Source organism: Ursus arctos, unplaced genomic scaffold (genome assembly GCF_023065955.2).
Source record: "Ursus arctos isolate Adak ecotype North America unplaced genomic scaffold, UrsArc2.0 scaffold_24, whole genome shotgun sequence".
Taxonomy (NCBI): domain Eukaryota; kingdom Metazoa; phylum Chordata; class Mammalia; order Carnivora; family Ursidae; genus Ursus; species Ursus arctos.
The window spans coordinates 45,273,897-45,291,833 of NW_026622919.1; the positions used below are offsets into that span (position 1 = coordinate 45,273,897).

At 47.2% G+C, this 17,937-nt stretch overlaps 1 protein-coding gene across 6 annotated transcripts in view; it reads right to left on the minus strand.

The window, feature by feature from the left end:
• Nucleotides 1–4,440: 4,440 nt before the first annotated feature.
• Nucleotides 4,441–17,937, minus strand: part of SHPK (sedoheptulokinase) — a 40,735-nt gene continuing 27,238 nt past the window's right edge. For all 6 annotated transcript variants that reach the window (XM_048223120.2, XM_048223118.2, XM_044390736.3 and 3 more), the window contains 5 exons: nt 17,242–17,425; nt 16,535–16,687; nt 15,378–15,553; nt 11,368–11,568; nt 4,441–7,139 (listed from right to left, as the gene is read on the minus strand). In XM_048223120.2, coding sequence (XP_048079077.2) covers nt 6,727–7,139; nt 11,368–11,568; nt 15,378–15,553; nt 16,535–16,687; nt 17,242–17,425 — 1,127 coding nt within the window. In that variant the 3' untranslated portion in view covers nt 4,441–6,726. The remainder of the gene's footprint in view (nt 7,140–11,367; nt 11,569–15,377; nt 15,554–16,534; nt 16,688–17,241; nt 17,426–17,937) is intronic.

Here is a 17,937-nt window from a genome sequence, read left to right on the forward strand (position 1 = left end):
CAACCTACAAGTTCTCTGGGGTCACTGTTCCTTCTAACCACATGTGTGGGCCAGAGGTGCTGCAGGGAACACCTTGGTATGGAGACTGACATGCCTATGCTGTTTGAGGGACAGCCTCTGGCTTGTACGCTGCCTGGGCCAGGGCCAGGTCTCAGCCATGGGCAGCCCTGGGGCATGGGTGGGAGACACCTGAGAAAGGCATTGACACAACTGGCCAGCTCAGGGGCAAAGTCCAAGAAAGGGGAAGGTTACACTTCTCCACAAGAACCATCCCCTTAGCTTCCAAGGTGATTTCTGCCTCCAGTGAGGACAACACACATCACTAAATGTGTTCCCTTTGTAACAGAGCCATTGGATGTTGACAACATCTCCCAGAGTCTGCATGGTACCATGCATGCTGAGGGCTACAGGGGAAATTGTGGCCCTTCTCCTCCTTCTCTGACAGCTTCTCTCAACACATGGGGGCTCCCCACAACCGACCCTTATATCCTCCTACCCCTTTCTGAGACCCCCACTCCTCCAACACCCATCTGATATTCTCAAGCCAGGGACTCCCTCATCCAGGGGTCCAGCCCTACCCTCTACCCTGAGCTCCATCCCTACCTCCTGGAATCTCCAGATGAAGACCACAAACCCCTTCCACTCAGCATGTCCAAGTAGACTCCTCGGCCCTCCACAGTCCCTTCTCTCAATGTTCCTGCCTATAGAGGCACCAACTGTCTTGTGGTCACCAAGTCTGACATACTGTCATCTCCAGCCTCTCTTCCTCTGTCCTTACTGTCTGGGCTACGTTTCCATGGCTCACACCCATCCCTCTGTGTAGCTGGCAGCTACTTCCTCTCACCTGAGGCTCCAGAAGTGCCTCCTTTCCCTGGCCCAGCACGCTGATCCACCACCTCCCAATCCCCAGTCCTGGAACATCCTTCTGACTGTGCCCCCTTACTGAACAAGGCCTTAACCTTCAGCCTGGCACCCCGAGCCTACAACCCCAGTCCCTACTCCCTCTGTGGCCCAGCCCCTCCTGTCACCTGGACACATCTCCTCCCTAGTCACACTAACTGTGCCTGCCCCCATGCTCTTCCCCTGCCCTTCTTCTGTCCAATATCCTTGCACTATGCATCCCACTTAACCCGTCTTTAAGACCCAGGTGGCAGGTGAGACCTGTGGACGCTGAGACTCTATCATGCAACTCCCACCTCCTCCAAAAAGCCTCTCCACCAAGGGCCCAGCCAATGTGCTCACCTCTAAACTCCTACAGAAATCTCAGCTTAGACCTTCCTGTAGCAACTGGTGCATGTGATCACAAGGACAACAATAATAGTGTGGAGGCTTATTAAGCCCATGCACTGTGCCAGGTTCTGGGGTAAGCACTTCGGGCGTTAACTTATCAAACTCTCACAACGTTTCATGAGAAATTTTGATTTTGTCCCCATTTTATGGATTAGGAAATGAAGTGTAGACAGGCTATGTGACCTGCCCAAGGACAGTGACAACCATACCAGTCTTGTCTGAAGCTTCCTAAAGCTTATATTGAGCTTTAACTTCTCTGATTTTAACTTTTCTGGTTTGTATTTTATTTCACAGATTTTAATGGCTTTAGGGTGACAGGGCTCTTGCCCCCCCCAATTTTCCTTCTCTAAGCCTAGCTCCATGCCTTGCCCAAAGTAGCACACTGTAAATATTTATTGGCATAGTTTTATCTGAGCGAAATCTGCAGTGAATGGTTCTACTAAAATTCATGAAATGGTGGCAGAGACAACACCTTAGGGCTGAGCACTGCTGCCATCAGCCTAGTTTTCTGGGTCATAATGTGCGACAGGGTGATCTTATTTTTCCTTTTCCCCCAGCTTCCATAATTCTTTAAAGGTGTCCTTGAATCTATGTAATGATGTACCCATTGAAATTTTTCGTAAGCAGATCACGCTTAAATGATGAATTCTGGGAGGGGGCACTTACTCCAAGCTCAGGTCTGACGGGGACAAGGGGCAGTGGAGGAAAGGGCTGGAGGCCACACAGCAAGTGGGTGGGCCAAATCTGCGGGAACCCACGTCATCAATGGCTGCAGTTCTTCCAGTGTTACCACCAGGGGGCACATGGACTTAAACAGCCCTTGACTCTGGCCATAGAATCCTCATTTATTTTCTTCATCCATCTGGGTCCTCACCGATTTGAAGCCAGACTTTCTGGTACAGCTAGAAACCTGCAAACTCTCGTGTGCTGAAAAGGCCTGGTTACCCAAATCAGGAACTGTCAGCCTGGCATTTCTGGAAGGAACCAGGTAGGAACCAAGCAGTGCTAGTTCCAGCCCCAGGGAAAGTGGTTAAGGCACCCACCCAAGGACAGTGCCAACTCTACTAGTCTTCTCTTGAGCTTTCTAAATCTTGTGTTGACATTTCACTTCCCTGATTTTTGCATCTTGCCTTCCAGATTTTAAATGGCTGCAGGGGTCCCAAATGCAGACGGCGAAGAGCAAACCTGGAAGACAACTACTTCCTTTTTGCATCTGTGCATTAGCATCACCAGGTGCCCACAGGAGTCAGCTCCCGTGGAGGGCAGGGCTCTGCGGGAGGGTTAGCACGCTCCGGAAGTGAATGCAGCTGGCCACCTAAGCCAGGGAGGGACGAGGCATCCAATCAGCACCTGATAACTGAGCCCTGCTCTGCAGAGCTGGGACCCAGGGTGGGGACTGGGAACAAGAGGGAGAAGAGATCGGAGGGTCAGGAGCATGGGCAGAGACTGGAGGCAGGAGAGGAGGTCCAGCTGTGCCAGACGCCCACTGCATAAATTTGAGCTGATAGCTGAAGCTCTAGGCCTGCGTCCTCATCCACAAAATGGGCGAGAGCACCTGCCCTATCTGCTTTCTGGGGCTTTTCTGGGGATTAACAAGGAGACGGGGTATGAATGGTCTCTGTGAGCTGTAAAGCTCTAGGCAGGCATGAGGGATTATGGTTCTCATCCTCATTATTTCAAATGAGAACCACATCTGCTGACTGTTGAGCTGTATCCGGCCATTAGCTCGAGGTTGTGACTAATTGTTTTTTAATGAAAAAAAAAACAGGATTTGCTTAATGTTTCATGACTCACACAGTGAGCATCTCTAAACCCAGAATCTCTCAATTTCAAAGATGTGATCTCCCCATCTAACTGTGGCTGAGACAAGAGGTCAGGTGCAAATTGCCCTTTCCTGAAGGACCACTGAGCACTAGCAAACCCACAGCAATTGAGTAGGATGAATAAAATGGTCTCTGCCCTCAAGGAGGCCAGGATGAATGAGGACAGGCTCTGTCTCTGCTTTACTGGGTGGGGGACCCTGTAACAGGCACAAGCCAGGAGCCGACAGGCCATGCCAACAGCAAACACTGAGTGGGGTCCTGGATGTCAGCTATTATAATCCAGTGACAAATATGCTGCCAGGGAGACTGTGTAGCAGGAAGATAGCATTTGAGCTGGGCCTTGGACAAGGCATAATGTTCTGCCCTGGGAGGACCTTCCAAACATGGGCATCAGCCCAAGATTAAGGAGGACAGCGCAGAGAACAGCTTAAGAGGAACCCTTCCCTCAAGCAGCTTTCAGTCCAGTTGAGAAGAAAAATAGAGAACATGAAAGCCACATAACATGACATGGATCTAGTCATCGTCAAGACCCAAAGGAAGGGTATGTGTGTCAGCCTCTGCCCTCAGGTTGGTTCGGGCGGCCATCTCTCACAGGCTGCTTTCTAGGCCCCTCCAACTGGGCCCCTGCCTCCTGCAACACCCATTCCCCAATCCAGAGTCCTCACATTGGCAGTTATACTCCTAAAGCCCATGAGGCCTGTCCCCCACTCCATTGCCCATAGGAGAAAGTCCAAACCCCTCCATTCGGCATCCAAGATCCTGCACAGTTTGGCCAACATTTCCAGTCACAAGTCCTATCACACACTTTCATCTGCCCTTTGACCAAGTTACACACTCTGGGGTTGAATCCTAGAGTTGTGATCTTGGGTAGGCTACTTAACGTTTTTGTGTCTCGATTTCTTCATCTGAGAAATGAAAATAATAGTACCTACCTTCTAGGATCACCATAAAGATCAAATAGGTCCAAACAAGTAGAGTTTAGATTAGCTCCTAGTACAAAGCAGGTACTTAAAAAATGTTAACTGTTGTTGGTATTGATGGACTGAAACTCTCCAAGGTTTAGGTCAATGTCACTTACATAAAGAATGAATTGTTCCTCCTTCTGCACACACATCAATCTGGCCTAGTGTTTATTTCATTCCGTAGTGATGGAAATGCAACAACTCATCATTGTCCTGACAGAAAACCCAGCTCCTAGTGGATGCCAATAAATGTCTCGGTCTGTGCTGGGTGCAGCTGAGGCTTCCTAGGTACAGTTTCTACTGTGGCTGTAGCGGTCAGGATACACTAAGTCATGCTGTGGTAACAAACAGCCCCCAAATCTCAGTGGTTTCAAACATCAAAGGTTTATTTCTTAGTAACACTGCATGTTGCTCATTCATTGCTGAGGGTTCTATACCACACTGTCCCATCACGGAACCCAAGCTGACAGAGCCTTTCTCTAGGACACTACCAGTCACTGGTGGCAAAAGGAAGGGAATGTGACAAATCACGCACTGGCTCCTAAAGGCCTACACAACTGGCTTGAAGGCACAGAACAAGTGGCACACCTCTGGTCACGTTTTACTGGCCAAAGCAAATCAGGCGGGAAAGCGCAAGCCGACCAAGTGCCTGTAAGATCAGGACACAGGCAAACAGTCCTTAAGGCCAGTTCCTCATGTGAGGATCATGCTGGTACCGCTTACTAGTACCTTCCCCATACCACTGCAAGAGCAGTGAGTGCTTTGTGACTTCAGGCTGAAGAAACGAGGCCCTGGGAGCTGTGCTCAACCCCCCTGCAGAGGCTCCAGGCCATGTGCAGTAACAACTGCAGCACAGCTCTGAGCTGACAAGCTTGAACGGCCCAGGGCTCAGCCCTCAGAGATAGAGTTGACATGTGGAAAGGGAACAGAGAGTTCCAGCACCATGCTGGGCACCGGGCTGGGCTTCCTGGCCTTGCATCCAGGTCCTAATCTTACATTTATAGACTCCATCCACAGCACTCTGAGAATGCAAGACAGGCTGCCTCCCTAAGTCAGAGGGCCAGTTCCTCCTGACGGACAGAGCTGTTACCCTTCGGCCTATCCCATGGTGACTTCTTCCTCAAACACCTTCCACAGGGGCTCCAAATTAATGGTGTCGACTCATTTTAGCTGAGAGAAAACTCACATGACTTTCCTGAGTGATCTTCAGCCACCTGTCCCGGTAGAACTATGGGAGAGGCAGGGGTTTTCTGTAGCAAACCTACAAATGATCCTCAGGGCTATGATCCTCTGCAGCTGTGCCATAATTTACACTAATCCCAAAGACAGGTGTGTCTTATTAAAGGTGTAAGGCTCTGGAAGAATGAGCTTTAGTATCTAAAATCCACTCAGCATGGCCAGGCATATTAATCGAAGAGCTTCAGACAATCACATAATTCACAAAGTGACATTTACAAACAGACAACATGACTGCTCCCTAGACTCATAGTTGCCCAAGTGCCTCAGAGTCAGGCCTTGGGATCACTCTTGGGAGTCTGGAATTAGATGCACCAATGATGGCTTTCTCCTGGAAGCCATGCCATGGTCATACCTACCAACTACAGGAAGGTTTAAGACGCTCTGGGATCCCGGCAGGGATGCTGACTCCAGGGGGGTGTCTCTGCAAGCCAGGAACACACAGCAGCCCAGCAAGGCCTACACCAAGAGAAAGAAAAGCTAGGACCCGCAGGATAAGGGGTTCTCTCTGATTAATTGGCCACCCTCTCTGAGAGGGGCATGCCCAGCCACATCCCTTCCCGTGGGAAGGTTCCCAAGAATGCACAGGGGCAAAAACACACTGCTGCCCAGACACACCCCTGAAAAAGGGTCCTACTGGTGCCTGGTCAGACTCTTGGGAACAAAGTGCCTGAATGGTGGGGCCACGCAGCATCTGTCTCCCTCACTGGTCATGCTGCCCAACCTTCCTTCCCTGTTCTGTGCCTTCAAGCCAGTTGTGTTAAGGATTTGGAGAAGTTCCAGTGCAGGAGGCTCTTGTTGGAAAGGGAAGCACATGGTGAGAAGGCCAGCACAGACCCCCGTATCTTCGTCTCAGTCAGTCTGCTCTACTCTCTTGGGCCATGCCCTGCCTCAGCTAACCAGCTGTGGCCAAGGGAGAACAAGAATGGGAAAGGACCTCAGGGACACATAGTACAATCCAGTAGGGAAGGACTTCTCCAACAGTGCGTGTGACCCAAGTCTGGGCTTCATGTCCCAAAAAACAATCATTCCAAAAGCTGGAGCAGGGCGGGGGGGGGGGGGTGGTTCTTGAAGTCCACATTTATTTTCTCTTTGTCTACAGGTGAATCACAAAGAAGCCTGCTGACCAAGATGCTGGGCTACTGTTCCTTTTCTTTCTTTTTCCCTCTTTTTTCCACATTTACATCTGCAACCAATTCCCAAGTGAGTCTCTTGGAAAGCACTGATTTGGGGTCTAGTTGATGAGTCCTGGCTGCATTATTAGAGTATGAAGGTAGGTTCTTGGTCAAGATGGTGCCTTGAAAACATGCTTTGCTTAAAATCTGCCCACAAAACTATCCAGGAAAAGGAGGACCCCAAGGTCATGTCAGGAATGTTAGATAAAATTTGCAACAGTCCTTTGGCCAAAGGATGCACTAAGACACCCTCTGGTTAAGATTTCTCTGGAGCATGACCAGAGCTGCCCCCACAGCTGCATCCACATCCTGCCCAAAGGACACTGGGAAGGGGAAAGCCCTCTGCACCTCCTGCTTCAGCACCTCATTCCTGGACAGTGCACTCCCACTGCCAATCACCCGCTCCACACCCCACTCCTTGAGCTGTTGAAATGGAAGCATGGAGTGCAGGTTTTGAACAATGCCTCGGCACAGGGCCCGGGTCACGTGCCCCAGGGAGAGAGCAGAGGAGGAGATTCTGGTCACTGAGGCCAGCTGGTCCGGCAGGTGCCTCTCGCCCAACACCGTCGGAGTGATAGTTAGGCAGGTGTCTCTTTGCTGTGCAGCTGCCTGGATCATGCATGAATACACAGTGGATTCTTCGACCTCTAGACCTTCCAAGAACAGAAAAGACCTGTGTGAGTTCATGTACTCCTTGCTGTAGGCTGAGACAGTACAGGATTCCCAAGGGACAGGGATAGATCTACTTGTTGCTCCTCATTTGGCTGGCTGTTTCCTGGCTTAGGGACTCACACAGCCTAGCTAGCTATGTTCTGCTCCAGACCCCAGCCTAGAGTTCAGGGAGAGATCTCGTAAGTGTTGCTGTGAGCCCTAAGCATCCCACAACTAATACTCCCAAGGGAGGCAAATGCATACACGGATCAAAAAGCATCATCACAGCTACTGTTAGACTTATTAGCAGTGTCAAAGAAACCCCAGGACCACAGTGCTGACCACAGTCTAGCCCAGCCCTCGAAGAGGTTGAGAACTACCAGTCTAGACCAATGCTCCTCACATTTGAATATGTATACGAATCACTTAGGGATCTTATTAAAATGCAGTTTCTGGCTCAGTATGCCTGGGGTGGGCCCTAAGATTCTGTAGTTGTTATCCACTCCTAGAGGAAGCCAGTGCTGCTGGCCCAAGAACCACACTTCTGAAGTAGAAGGTTCTAGACCTGTGCTTACCAACACTTAAGGGCATAACAATCACCTGAGGAGCTTTTATAAAATGCCTACCCCCCCCCCATGGCCAAATCATCAGCATTCTGCGCAGGACTAGGACATCAACATCGTTTTTAAAACTCCACAAGTGTTTCCAGTGTGCAGCCAGTGCTGAGAGCCACCGCCCCAGTGTCACTGTGAAGTCTCATCGGCAGCATATTTAACTTATACAAACTCAACTATACACACTTAGGAATGAGAGAGAGAGGAAGAGAGAGAAATTATTTAAATATCATGGTCAAAATATGATCAGCAAGACTCTGGTTAAATATGCCAGAATCAGGGCACCTGGCTGACTCGGTCAGTAGAGCATGCAACTCTTGATCTCAGGGTTGTGAGTTCAAGCTCCATGCTGGGCATGGAGCCTACTTAAAAAACAAAAATGCTGGAATGAATATTAGTGTCTTTCCCCTCCCTCTAGAAATTCTACTGAAATCTCAGGAAAACCGCTTGCTTGATGAATAACCTAGCACATGTGTACAAGCATACAAATCTGTAGGACTGAGTCCTTTGGAGAACTGCTGGTTCAAAGATATGCACGTCATTGTCCCCTTAGAAGCTGGGCCAATTTATACTACCACTGCAATGTATAAGAGGGATTATCTCACCATATCCTAGGAAACATAGTGCATTAAAAACTTCTAAAAGAATCAAGAATATAAAACCATGAAACTAATGGGAAAAAAGGGAAAGGAGATGAAAAAGAAAAACACAGATCAATCAAATAGAAAAGCTCTACCTGGCTGGTTCAGTTGGTAGAGCATGTGACTCTTGATCTCAGGGTCATGAGTTCAAGCCCCACATTGGGTGTAGAGATTCCTTAAATAAATAAAAACTTAAAAAAAAAAAAAAAAAGAAAGCAGAGAGACTAAGGAGATACGATGATTAAATGCAATGTGGTATCCTGAATTGGATCCTGGAACAGAAAAACGACATTAGTGGAAAACTGTCAAAACCCAAAGAAAGTCTGTAGTTAAAAGAAGAAAACAATGAACAATGTGCTTGTATGTCAGTAATAAAAATTCCCAAAAGAATGTTAAGGAAATGTTAAAATAGGGTGTTCTTCCTCACTGGGCAACATTTGGGCCATGACCCCAGCCAGCCTTGGGGGGCACCCCTGAAGGAAGGAGTGTACTAGCTGGAGGCCTGAGGGACTTGGCTTCTAGCCCTGTCTGCACGCCTTGGTTTACCACCTCACCCAGATCTACTGGTGGGGGTTAGATGCTGTGGGGGTTAGATGCTATGAGTTGCCAAATATTCACATCATAGGCGTAGAACCACAGACCACCAGAGCTGAAAAACAGAAGGGAAGGGACTTGCCAAGGCCACATAATGACTTGACAGAGCTGAGAACTGAGGCCACTGTCCCAGGTTGCACCACCACATTATGCTTATTTAACAAGCAGTTATATCCACTTATTATGGGCCAGACATCATTCTAAGGGCTTTGCAATATAACTAATTTGATCCTCACAGTCCTTTAAGGTAGATCTAGGATAATCCCTTTTCAGATGAGGAAAATGAAGAACAGAAGGGATAAGCAACTTGCCCCAAAGCACAAGAGAGTGGCAGAGCTGGGATTGAAACCCGGGCCACCTGGCTTCAGAGTCTCTGCTCTAAACCACATGAGGGTAGAACTCCCTGTTTTCTAACTTCTGGAAAATAATGCAAACCTAGGGTATTCTGAATAGAGAGAGAGTTTTATTTTTATATCTCATGCTTTAATATTTCCGTATAGGGTTAGTAAATGTAATGTCTTTTATTTCAACAAACCTTATTATATTTGCTTCTATATATATATATATATTTTTTAAAGATTTTATTTATTTATTCAACAGAGACAGAGACAGCCAGCGAGAGAGGGAACACAAGCAGGGGGAGTGGGAGAGGAAGAAGCAGGCTCATAGCGAGGAACCTGATGTGGGGCTCGATCCCACAACACCGGGATCACGCCCTGAGCCGAAGGCAGACGCTTAACCGCTGTGCCACCCAGGCGCCCCTGCTTCTATATATTTTTTAAATTTCTATTTATTTATTTAAGAGAGGGAGGAGGAGCAGAGGGGTAGACAAAGAGAAAGAGAATCTTGAGTACAGTCCCTGCTAAGCCCAATGCTGGGCTTGATCCCACAACCCTGAGATCATGACCTGAGCCAAAATCCAGAGTCAGACACTTAACCAACTGAGCCACCCAGGCACCCCTATTTACTTATTTTAGAGAGAGGGAGACAGCACATGTGAGCAGGTGGAGGGGCAGAGGGAGAGAGGGGGAATCCTCAAAGAGACTCCATGCCTAGTGCAGAGCCCTACAAGGGGCTTGATCCCAGGACCGCAAGATCATGACCTGAGCCCAAATCAAGAGTCAGATGCTTAACTGACTGAGCCACGCTGGTACCCCTGCATCTATGTATTTTTTATTTATTTATTTTTTCACTTTTTATTTTTCTTATTTTTTTAAATTTTATTATGGATGCATCTATATATTTTTTAATCATACGACATAATTGTAGAAATTTCTTCAAAGGTTAAGTTACATACAATACTAACTTTCAAAGTCCTCGGTTTCATCAAAATAAGAACCATGAAAATGCAAAAGACTTTTCTTTTTGAAAGGATCTTACAGAGAAATTAAATATTACCATGTCTTTCAGGGGTAAAAATAACAGTCACTTCTGTGTAAAGATAAATACCGGTCAGCTCAGTCAACAATTGACAAAGCCAACCAGTTAAACCAGTATCTAAATATAAGGCTTGCCTGAAGGTTCTGACGACTGGTTCTGCATCTTGAAAACCTTTTCTGACACAAGGCAAAATAAAATCAGAGTTCTCTTCTTTTAATGACGCATTCCTGAGGGGATCTCGGCCAAGCGGGCAGAATTCCCTGAAATCCTGGCATCTCCGGCCAGCCTGAAAGGACTGACGTGGGTCAGTAACACTTGTCTGCACAAGCAGTATGAGTTTCCCATATGCTCCCTACTGCTTGTTCCTCACCTTGTTACTATGCTGAAAGCTTCCTGCAGTGACCTGATTCAGAACTCCTACAGGTGGACAGTGATTTCCCAGGCCTGCATGGCTGACCAGAAATATCATTTCTACCTTAAGTGCTTGGAAAGGGAACCTCTCCTGGAAGGAGGTTACATGTTTCTCTGCAAATGAAGAGCGGAGAAAGGTCCGATCTACTCTACCCTGAAGAAAGCAGGAGGGCATCAGAGTTTTTAAGGATCCCTTCCATCAAAGGGAGTCAGGAACCACTTGCCAAAAATAAGTGCTGTAAGGATTTTATAATATTGTAAAATACCAGGAGACTTTTTACTCATCCATGTTTGATCATTTTATCTTCAAAGATCATTTTATCTTCAGCTGTCTGCAGTCATCAGAAAGGGATGGTGAGTTACTAACAAAGTAACCAGTGGGCAGGGGAGAACCAGGAGACTAGTCAATGTTAGAGGAGAAGGTGCTCCCTCTGAAAAAAATAGGTGATAGCAGCTCAAAAGATGAGATGAAAAAAGGCTACAGGCCCGGATCCCTAAAGAAGGAAGGAATGTGCTGGAGCCGGGCTGGGTCTGACACATGAATAGAAAGGACAAGCAGGGAACACACCACTGTGTGGGCAACACCTTACCTAGATCCGTCATCCACTGTACCAGCATGTGGACAAATGTGGCCAGCACGTTGCCCCCATTGAGTGACGCTGCCACCGCTAGGTAGCTCCTGTCGAAGTATGGGAAGTAGCTGACCGGAGCCGCAGGGTCTGGAGTCTGCACCGGCTGGAATCCTGAAGGCATGGAGGTTGCCAACTGAACTGAGGTGCTGATGTTGAGAACTGGGGTCCAAAGAAAGCAGGAGTTAGGCCTGTCTGGCTGACTCAGAGGTCACAGGTTACAACAGGGCAAGGGGAGAGTGTGCTGGTTTAAAAAAATATGTCTTCAAATTCTTTGAGACTCCTCCTTTCAGGAGGTAGAGCCTAATTTCCCCTACCCCGTGAGCGTGGGCTGTACTTGGGGACTTGCTTTTTTTTTTTTTTTTAAGATTTTATTTATTCGACAGAGATAGAGACAGCCAGCGAGAGAGGAAACACAAGCAGGGGGAGTGGGAGAGGAAGAAACAGGCTCCCAGCGGAGGAGCCTGATGTGGGGCTCAATCCCAGAACGCCAGGATCACGCCCTGAGCCGAAGGCAGACGCTTAATGACTGCGCCACTCAGGCGCCCCTGGGGACTTGCTTTTAATTGAGAAAAGAAAGCAGAAGTGACCCTGTGTGACTTTGGAGCCCAGGTCATAAAAAGGTACTGCAGCTTCTGTCTTGAATCACTTGCTCTGGGGAAAGGCAGGCACCATGTCATGACCAGGCCTGCAGAGAGGTCCATGTGGCAAAAAACGGAGGCCTCCTGCCAAAAGCTACATAAATGAGCTGAGAAGTAGATCCACCAGGCTGATCAAGCCTTTGGATGAATGCAGACCCAGCTAAGCAACAGTCTGACTGCAATTCCATGAGAGACCTTAGAGCAGACCATCCAGCCACATCCCGATTCCTAACTCTCAGAAACCACGAGAGATAATAAATGTTTGCTGCTTTAGGCTACTAAGTGCTAGGGTGATTTGTCACACAGCAACAGACAACGATGTACAGATAGTTAAGACCTCACTCAGCCCAAGTACTTGACTCTCTGGGGAGGTTTCATTCATTTTCAGCAAGTGCCACCTCCTTCTCATATCCGTGGTGTTTTTTCTTAACCTCCTTCCGCCAGAGGGGAAAAGCTCCCAGACTCAGCACAGAGGGAATGATTTTCTCCTCTGGCTTGAGGCCAGGGCCTGTAGATTATTCTAGAAGTCTCTTCTTTTCCACTCCTCACAAGACCTGGCCAAAAAACCTGCTCTTCTCAGTCTGATGGGGTCTGAAATAACTGAGGTCAGCATGTAACTTTCCTTCCTACTAGGGGGTTGGAAGCCAAGGAGACTGAAAACAATCTTGGAAAGCCAATAACCTTTACTTCCTGCCACATCAAGCCTTTCACCATGACTCTTTGCCAGAAGCAACATGCCCTCACCTATTCCCTCAAGCAGAGGTGTCAAGGATGGAGGCCAACCAACCTTGCCCATGGACACAGAACAAGCGAGCACAGCCAGCAGCCCCAATCTGGAACCAGAGACTATGACCAGCTCAGTGAAGAGGAAGTCTAATACCTACTTTCTTCCCATCTGACTAGCCCCTCACTTACTATAGAGAGAGCACATTCACATCCAGGCATAGGACAGCTCTCTGTCAAGGGAACAGCCTATGATTTGAAAACCACCAAGGTAGAAAGTGGCTCTTTATACACCATCCCAGTGTGTCACCACAACTGTCCCATGAGAAACATATCATTGCTCTCATTTTGGATGATGACAAGAGCTCAGGAAGAAAAGCAACCTGTCCAAGGTCACACCGGAAGTAGAAGAGGGGCTAAATTCTTACCCAGGCCAGTGGGCTGGACTCCAAAGTCCACGTGAGTTCCCTGACATTCACACTTTGAGATGAAGGGGTATAAGGCAAGAGATGGTGTATTGGGAAAATTAAAAGTCACAGAATAAATTTAGCATATTTTCCTGAAGCACTGATTTTAGTTGAAAATTTGGAAGAAAATGTTTTGAGCAACTTTTGGCCTTAAAAGATTTTATCACACATATGTGCAAACAAAATTGGCAGAATTTCACTTTTCCCTCTCAGATAATTTGAATTAAAAGGAATTACTACCTAAAACAACACAAAAACAGTCCTCGAAATGTTATTTCTTAAGAACGTCATGAAATAGGAATAAACTGCATAGAAGAGAAGGCTGGTCAGAATTTTTAAACTCAGGGTTGAATTTTAAGAGTTCTAACTGATGGAAGAAAAAAGATGTGATAACAAAGAGAATTCAGGTAAGATGAATGAATTCTCCGTTCCCCTTGATAACAAGGAGGGGCTCCCAGAGTGGACTCACTCAGTCAGGCTGCCATGAAGATCAGATGAAACCCCCATCCTGCAACCATCCTGCTTAGGCAGTCAGGCCCCAATTCTCCCCTAGTCCAGGGAGGTGCAAACAACAGCCCACAGGCCATATCCACCCCACCATGTGTTTTTGTGTGGTCTAGGAGCTAAGAACAACTTTTACATTTTGTTTAAAATAATAGCTTTATTGAGATATAATTCACCATAAAAAGCAACCTTTTAAAGGGTATAATTTTTTTTTAAGATTTTATTTATTTATTTGACAGAGAGAGAGAGCCAGCGAGAGAGGGAACACAAGCAGAGGGAGTGGGAGAGGAAGAAGCAGGCTCCCAGCAGAGGAGCCTGACGTGGGGCTCGATCCTAGGACTCTGGGATCACACCCTGAGCCGAAGGCAGACGCTTAACGACTCAGCCAGCCAGGCGCCCCTAAAGGGTATAATTCACTAGTTTTTAGTTTATTCACAGTTGTACAACCATCACCACTATCTAATTTTAGAATATTTTCATCACTCCAAAAAGAAACCTTGTACCCGTTAGCACTCACTGCTCCCCCAGCCCCTGGCAACCATTCACCTGCTTTGTCTCTACGGATTTGCCTGTTCGGGACTTTTCTTAGGAATGGAACCATACAGCACGTGGCCTTTTAGAACTGGCTTCTTTCATTCCTCTCTTTCACTCCCATGTGTGGCATTTTAGCTGTGTGGATATATCACATTTTTTAAACCCATTTATCAGTTGGTGGGCCTTTGGATTGGTTCTACTTTTTGAATTATGAATTATTATGAATAATGTTGCTAAGAACATCTGTGTGAAGTGTTTGTGTGGACATGTGTTTCCAGTTCTCTTGGGTGTGCACCTGGGAGTGGAATTGCTAGGTCACATAGTAACTCCATGTTTCACTTTTGAGGAATTGCCAGACTGTTTTCCAAAGGGGGCAGCAGCATTTTACAATCCCACTAGCATGTTCTTACATTTTTAAATGGTTGAGAAGAAATCAAAAGGAGAAGAAAACTTCATGATACATGAAAATTCTATGAAATTCACATTTTAGTGTCTATAAATGAAGTTTTATTGAAACACAGCTATACCCCTATTCATTTATGTATCGGCTATGCCTACTTCCATGCTTCATAGAATTGAGCTGTTAGGACAGAAACTATATGGCCTACAAAGCCTAAAATATTTACTATCTGGCCCTTTACAGAAAAAGTTTACCAAGCCCTGCCCTAAACTGCGGCCTCCACCTCGCTGTGACCCTCTTACACTGAATACAGAAAGACCGCACTCCTAATCAGATCAGAATGAACTTCCATTGACAAACGCACAATAACAAAAAACCCTAAGCTACTTGATCTATTTTTTTTGGTCATGGAGTTATACAGAAATCAGCCAACTAGAGAGAGTCAATTCCCTTACCTGGCCCTGAAGAGGAAAAGCACAGTGTGGGCAGGGACAGAACTTGCCCTGCTGGCTTATAAGCTGTCAGAGGAGGGGCTTCAGCTATAGGAAGGAGGCTGAATACAGAATATGAATCACGTTTACAGAATAACGATCAGCAGGATGCTGAGGCTGCTGGTTACGTGTGCCCCGTGGGCCCTCACACAGAGCTGGGGCTTAAGAGGCACCAGTAGAAGTCTGAGGAGCCAGCAAAAGAAAGACTTACCTGCATCCGTCCTTTTGGCCATACAGGAATACACAGAGGCCTGTAAATCACCCAAGGCCACGCCCACCTGTGTCCCCTTTGGGATTTCAAACCAGGCACGGGAAGTTCTGCCTGCCACACTGCCCGCCTCCACGATGTCTGGGAGCAGGCGGACCGGAAAGCCTGAGGCCCTCAATCTGCAATCCAAAAATGGACAGTGTATTTACCCGGAGCTGGATTTTTTGGTCTTTGTTGTTTCAGGAAACTCAACGAAGGAAAACACTACAGGATACACATACAAGAAGGGAAGGTAGAATCCAGTGTTTTCACAGACGGCCTCTTTGGCTTTTTAAGCCATGAAAATAGACTTGCATTTTTAAAAAAGGGAACACTGACTTTCAAAAGCTTGGGATTGGCCTTCCAGGAGAGAAAACAACCAGTTTAAGCAGGGGTGATCAGGATGAGTTAGATAAGAGCCAGATATCATCACCGGCCAGCCTTCTGTGTTTGCAGAGAACACAAATACTCTGCAAAGGGAGACAGAGTTTCAGCACACAGTCACAGTCGATTAACACAGGCCAAACCAAGGTCAAACCTGTCAGTCTCCTGAACACCAACTGCATTCATCACTCTGGGTTAGTAAAGAGGGGGCTGTCAGTTTTATAGAACATGCTAGAAAGTCCTTTACCTGAACTACCGGGTGCTTTTTGTTTTTTTACAGAGCTCAGAATTTGGACCCTGAAGGAAGTGAACTTAGAGGGCACTGGATTTCTGCATCTGAAAAGGCAAACGATTCCTTAAAAAGAACTTTTAAAAGACACCCCTTAAGATGACTACTTTCATTTCTTAACCTTATTTAAACATTTATTACACTGCAAGTTGTTCTTTGAAATCTGCAGGCTAGATCCAAGACACAGAGAACGGGGGAGCCCGACCTAGGTCTGGGCAACTGTGGGGGAGCAGGACAGGATGGCGTAAGGGGTGTCCCCCTCCAAGGGTTCACTTACAGCCAGGCCCACCCTTGCCTGGTGACTGGAACAGACTGAGGGGCATGGGAACCTGATTCCGGGGCTCTTGGAATCCACCACTATTATTCCCAAATGGGAAAGCCCTACTAAATCTCTCGCATTCAAGATTCTGGCCTTTAGCCTAGAGCCAGCTTGCAAGGATATACTCACATCTCCAAGTTCCAGCTTTGGCTCTGAGTGTTGAAATATCCCCAGCTAGCAGCATTCTGGTCGCACATCAGGGATCTTGGCAAGCCACACAGCATGGCAACCACATAGTCATGGATGGTGCCAGCAGCATCGTAGGACTTCAGGAACTCTGGGCTAGTTTTTGTATCAAAAACAATTCAACATGGTCTAATAGCAACTTGAAAGCATGTGCTACACCTAGCTACAGGCAGTGGACTAGACATGGCATAGCTGGGTGGTAGCAAGCACCCCGCATGCTGTGGCTCCCTGACAGCTGAACCTCCCAGGGTGAGGACCTCCCAGCCACTCAAAGCAAAGCTGGCTGGAGTCAACTTCAGGGAATGGTCTCGGGGGAGGATGCACCATGCTTGAGAAAGCAAGACATCGGCCATTCTCAGCAGCCCTGACCCCACCATGAACTTACCACGCAACCCTTGCCAAGTCCCTTGCCCTCTCTGCCTTTTTCTTTCCCCATCTGGTTTAGGATCAGATAACCAACAAAGAGCCTTCTGAGAAATGAAACAGTTCTAGACCGAGTCTAGGTTTTATGACCACACCCTGTGCCAGGCCACCTCACTGAGGGATGCTCCAGCAGGTGGGGTGATGCTGACCAGCTGGAGGTACAGCCCCCTAGCCATTCTCGTTTCCCTGGAAATACAGCACCTGATTCAAAAATCAGTTGTCCATACCTATTCTTCAAAAGCCAGAAGATGGTTGCACAGCCAAACCCTGAGGCCACACTGAGATGGGATTCTGGCTGGGGCAAAGAAGCCAGGAACCCACTGCTACACCGGCCATCCTGCCAGGTGACCAGGTGGCTCACAGCTCCAGGCTCAAATACAGGTGAGGTCCCTTCCTCTGTCCATTCACAGCCTGGAACAAAGGAGATGACCAAAAACAGAGAAAAGAACAACTGACCAGCAGCAACATGTCCTTGAGACCACTCTGCTAGTGAGGTTACAGCATGATAATGCTTCACTCACACACAGGGGTTCTGATATCAGAGCACCTGGGTGTAGCTCCTGGCTCCACCACCCATGGCTCTGTGACCCTCACCAAGTTGTCTACTCCCTCCATTTATCCCACTTCCTTTATCTTTCCTTTAATTCATTTTTCAAAGTTGATATTATGCCCCTCCCACCCTGTAAAAAAAGAAATTTGACACACTCTAAAGCCCCCTAGTTTCTGTCCTTCCAACCCTTATCATGATAATATTATCTAGACTTGATTCTGGATGATGATGGATATATTTTCTCTTTTCCTTTGGTCTTAGCCACTTGATTTTTAGACATCAAACTTTACTCAGGAATCTGGCCATCTTTACTTAATTTATCTCATTTATCTCTTGAAATCTGGATGTTTTTTCTCTGCCCTTATTTAAATAT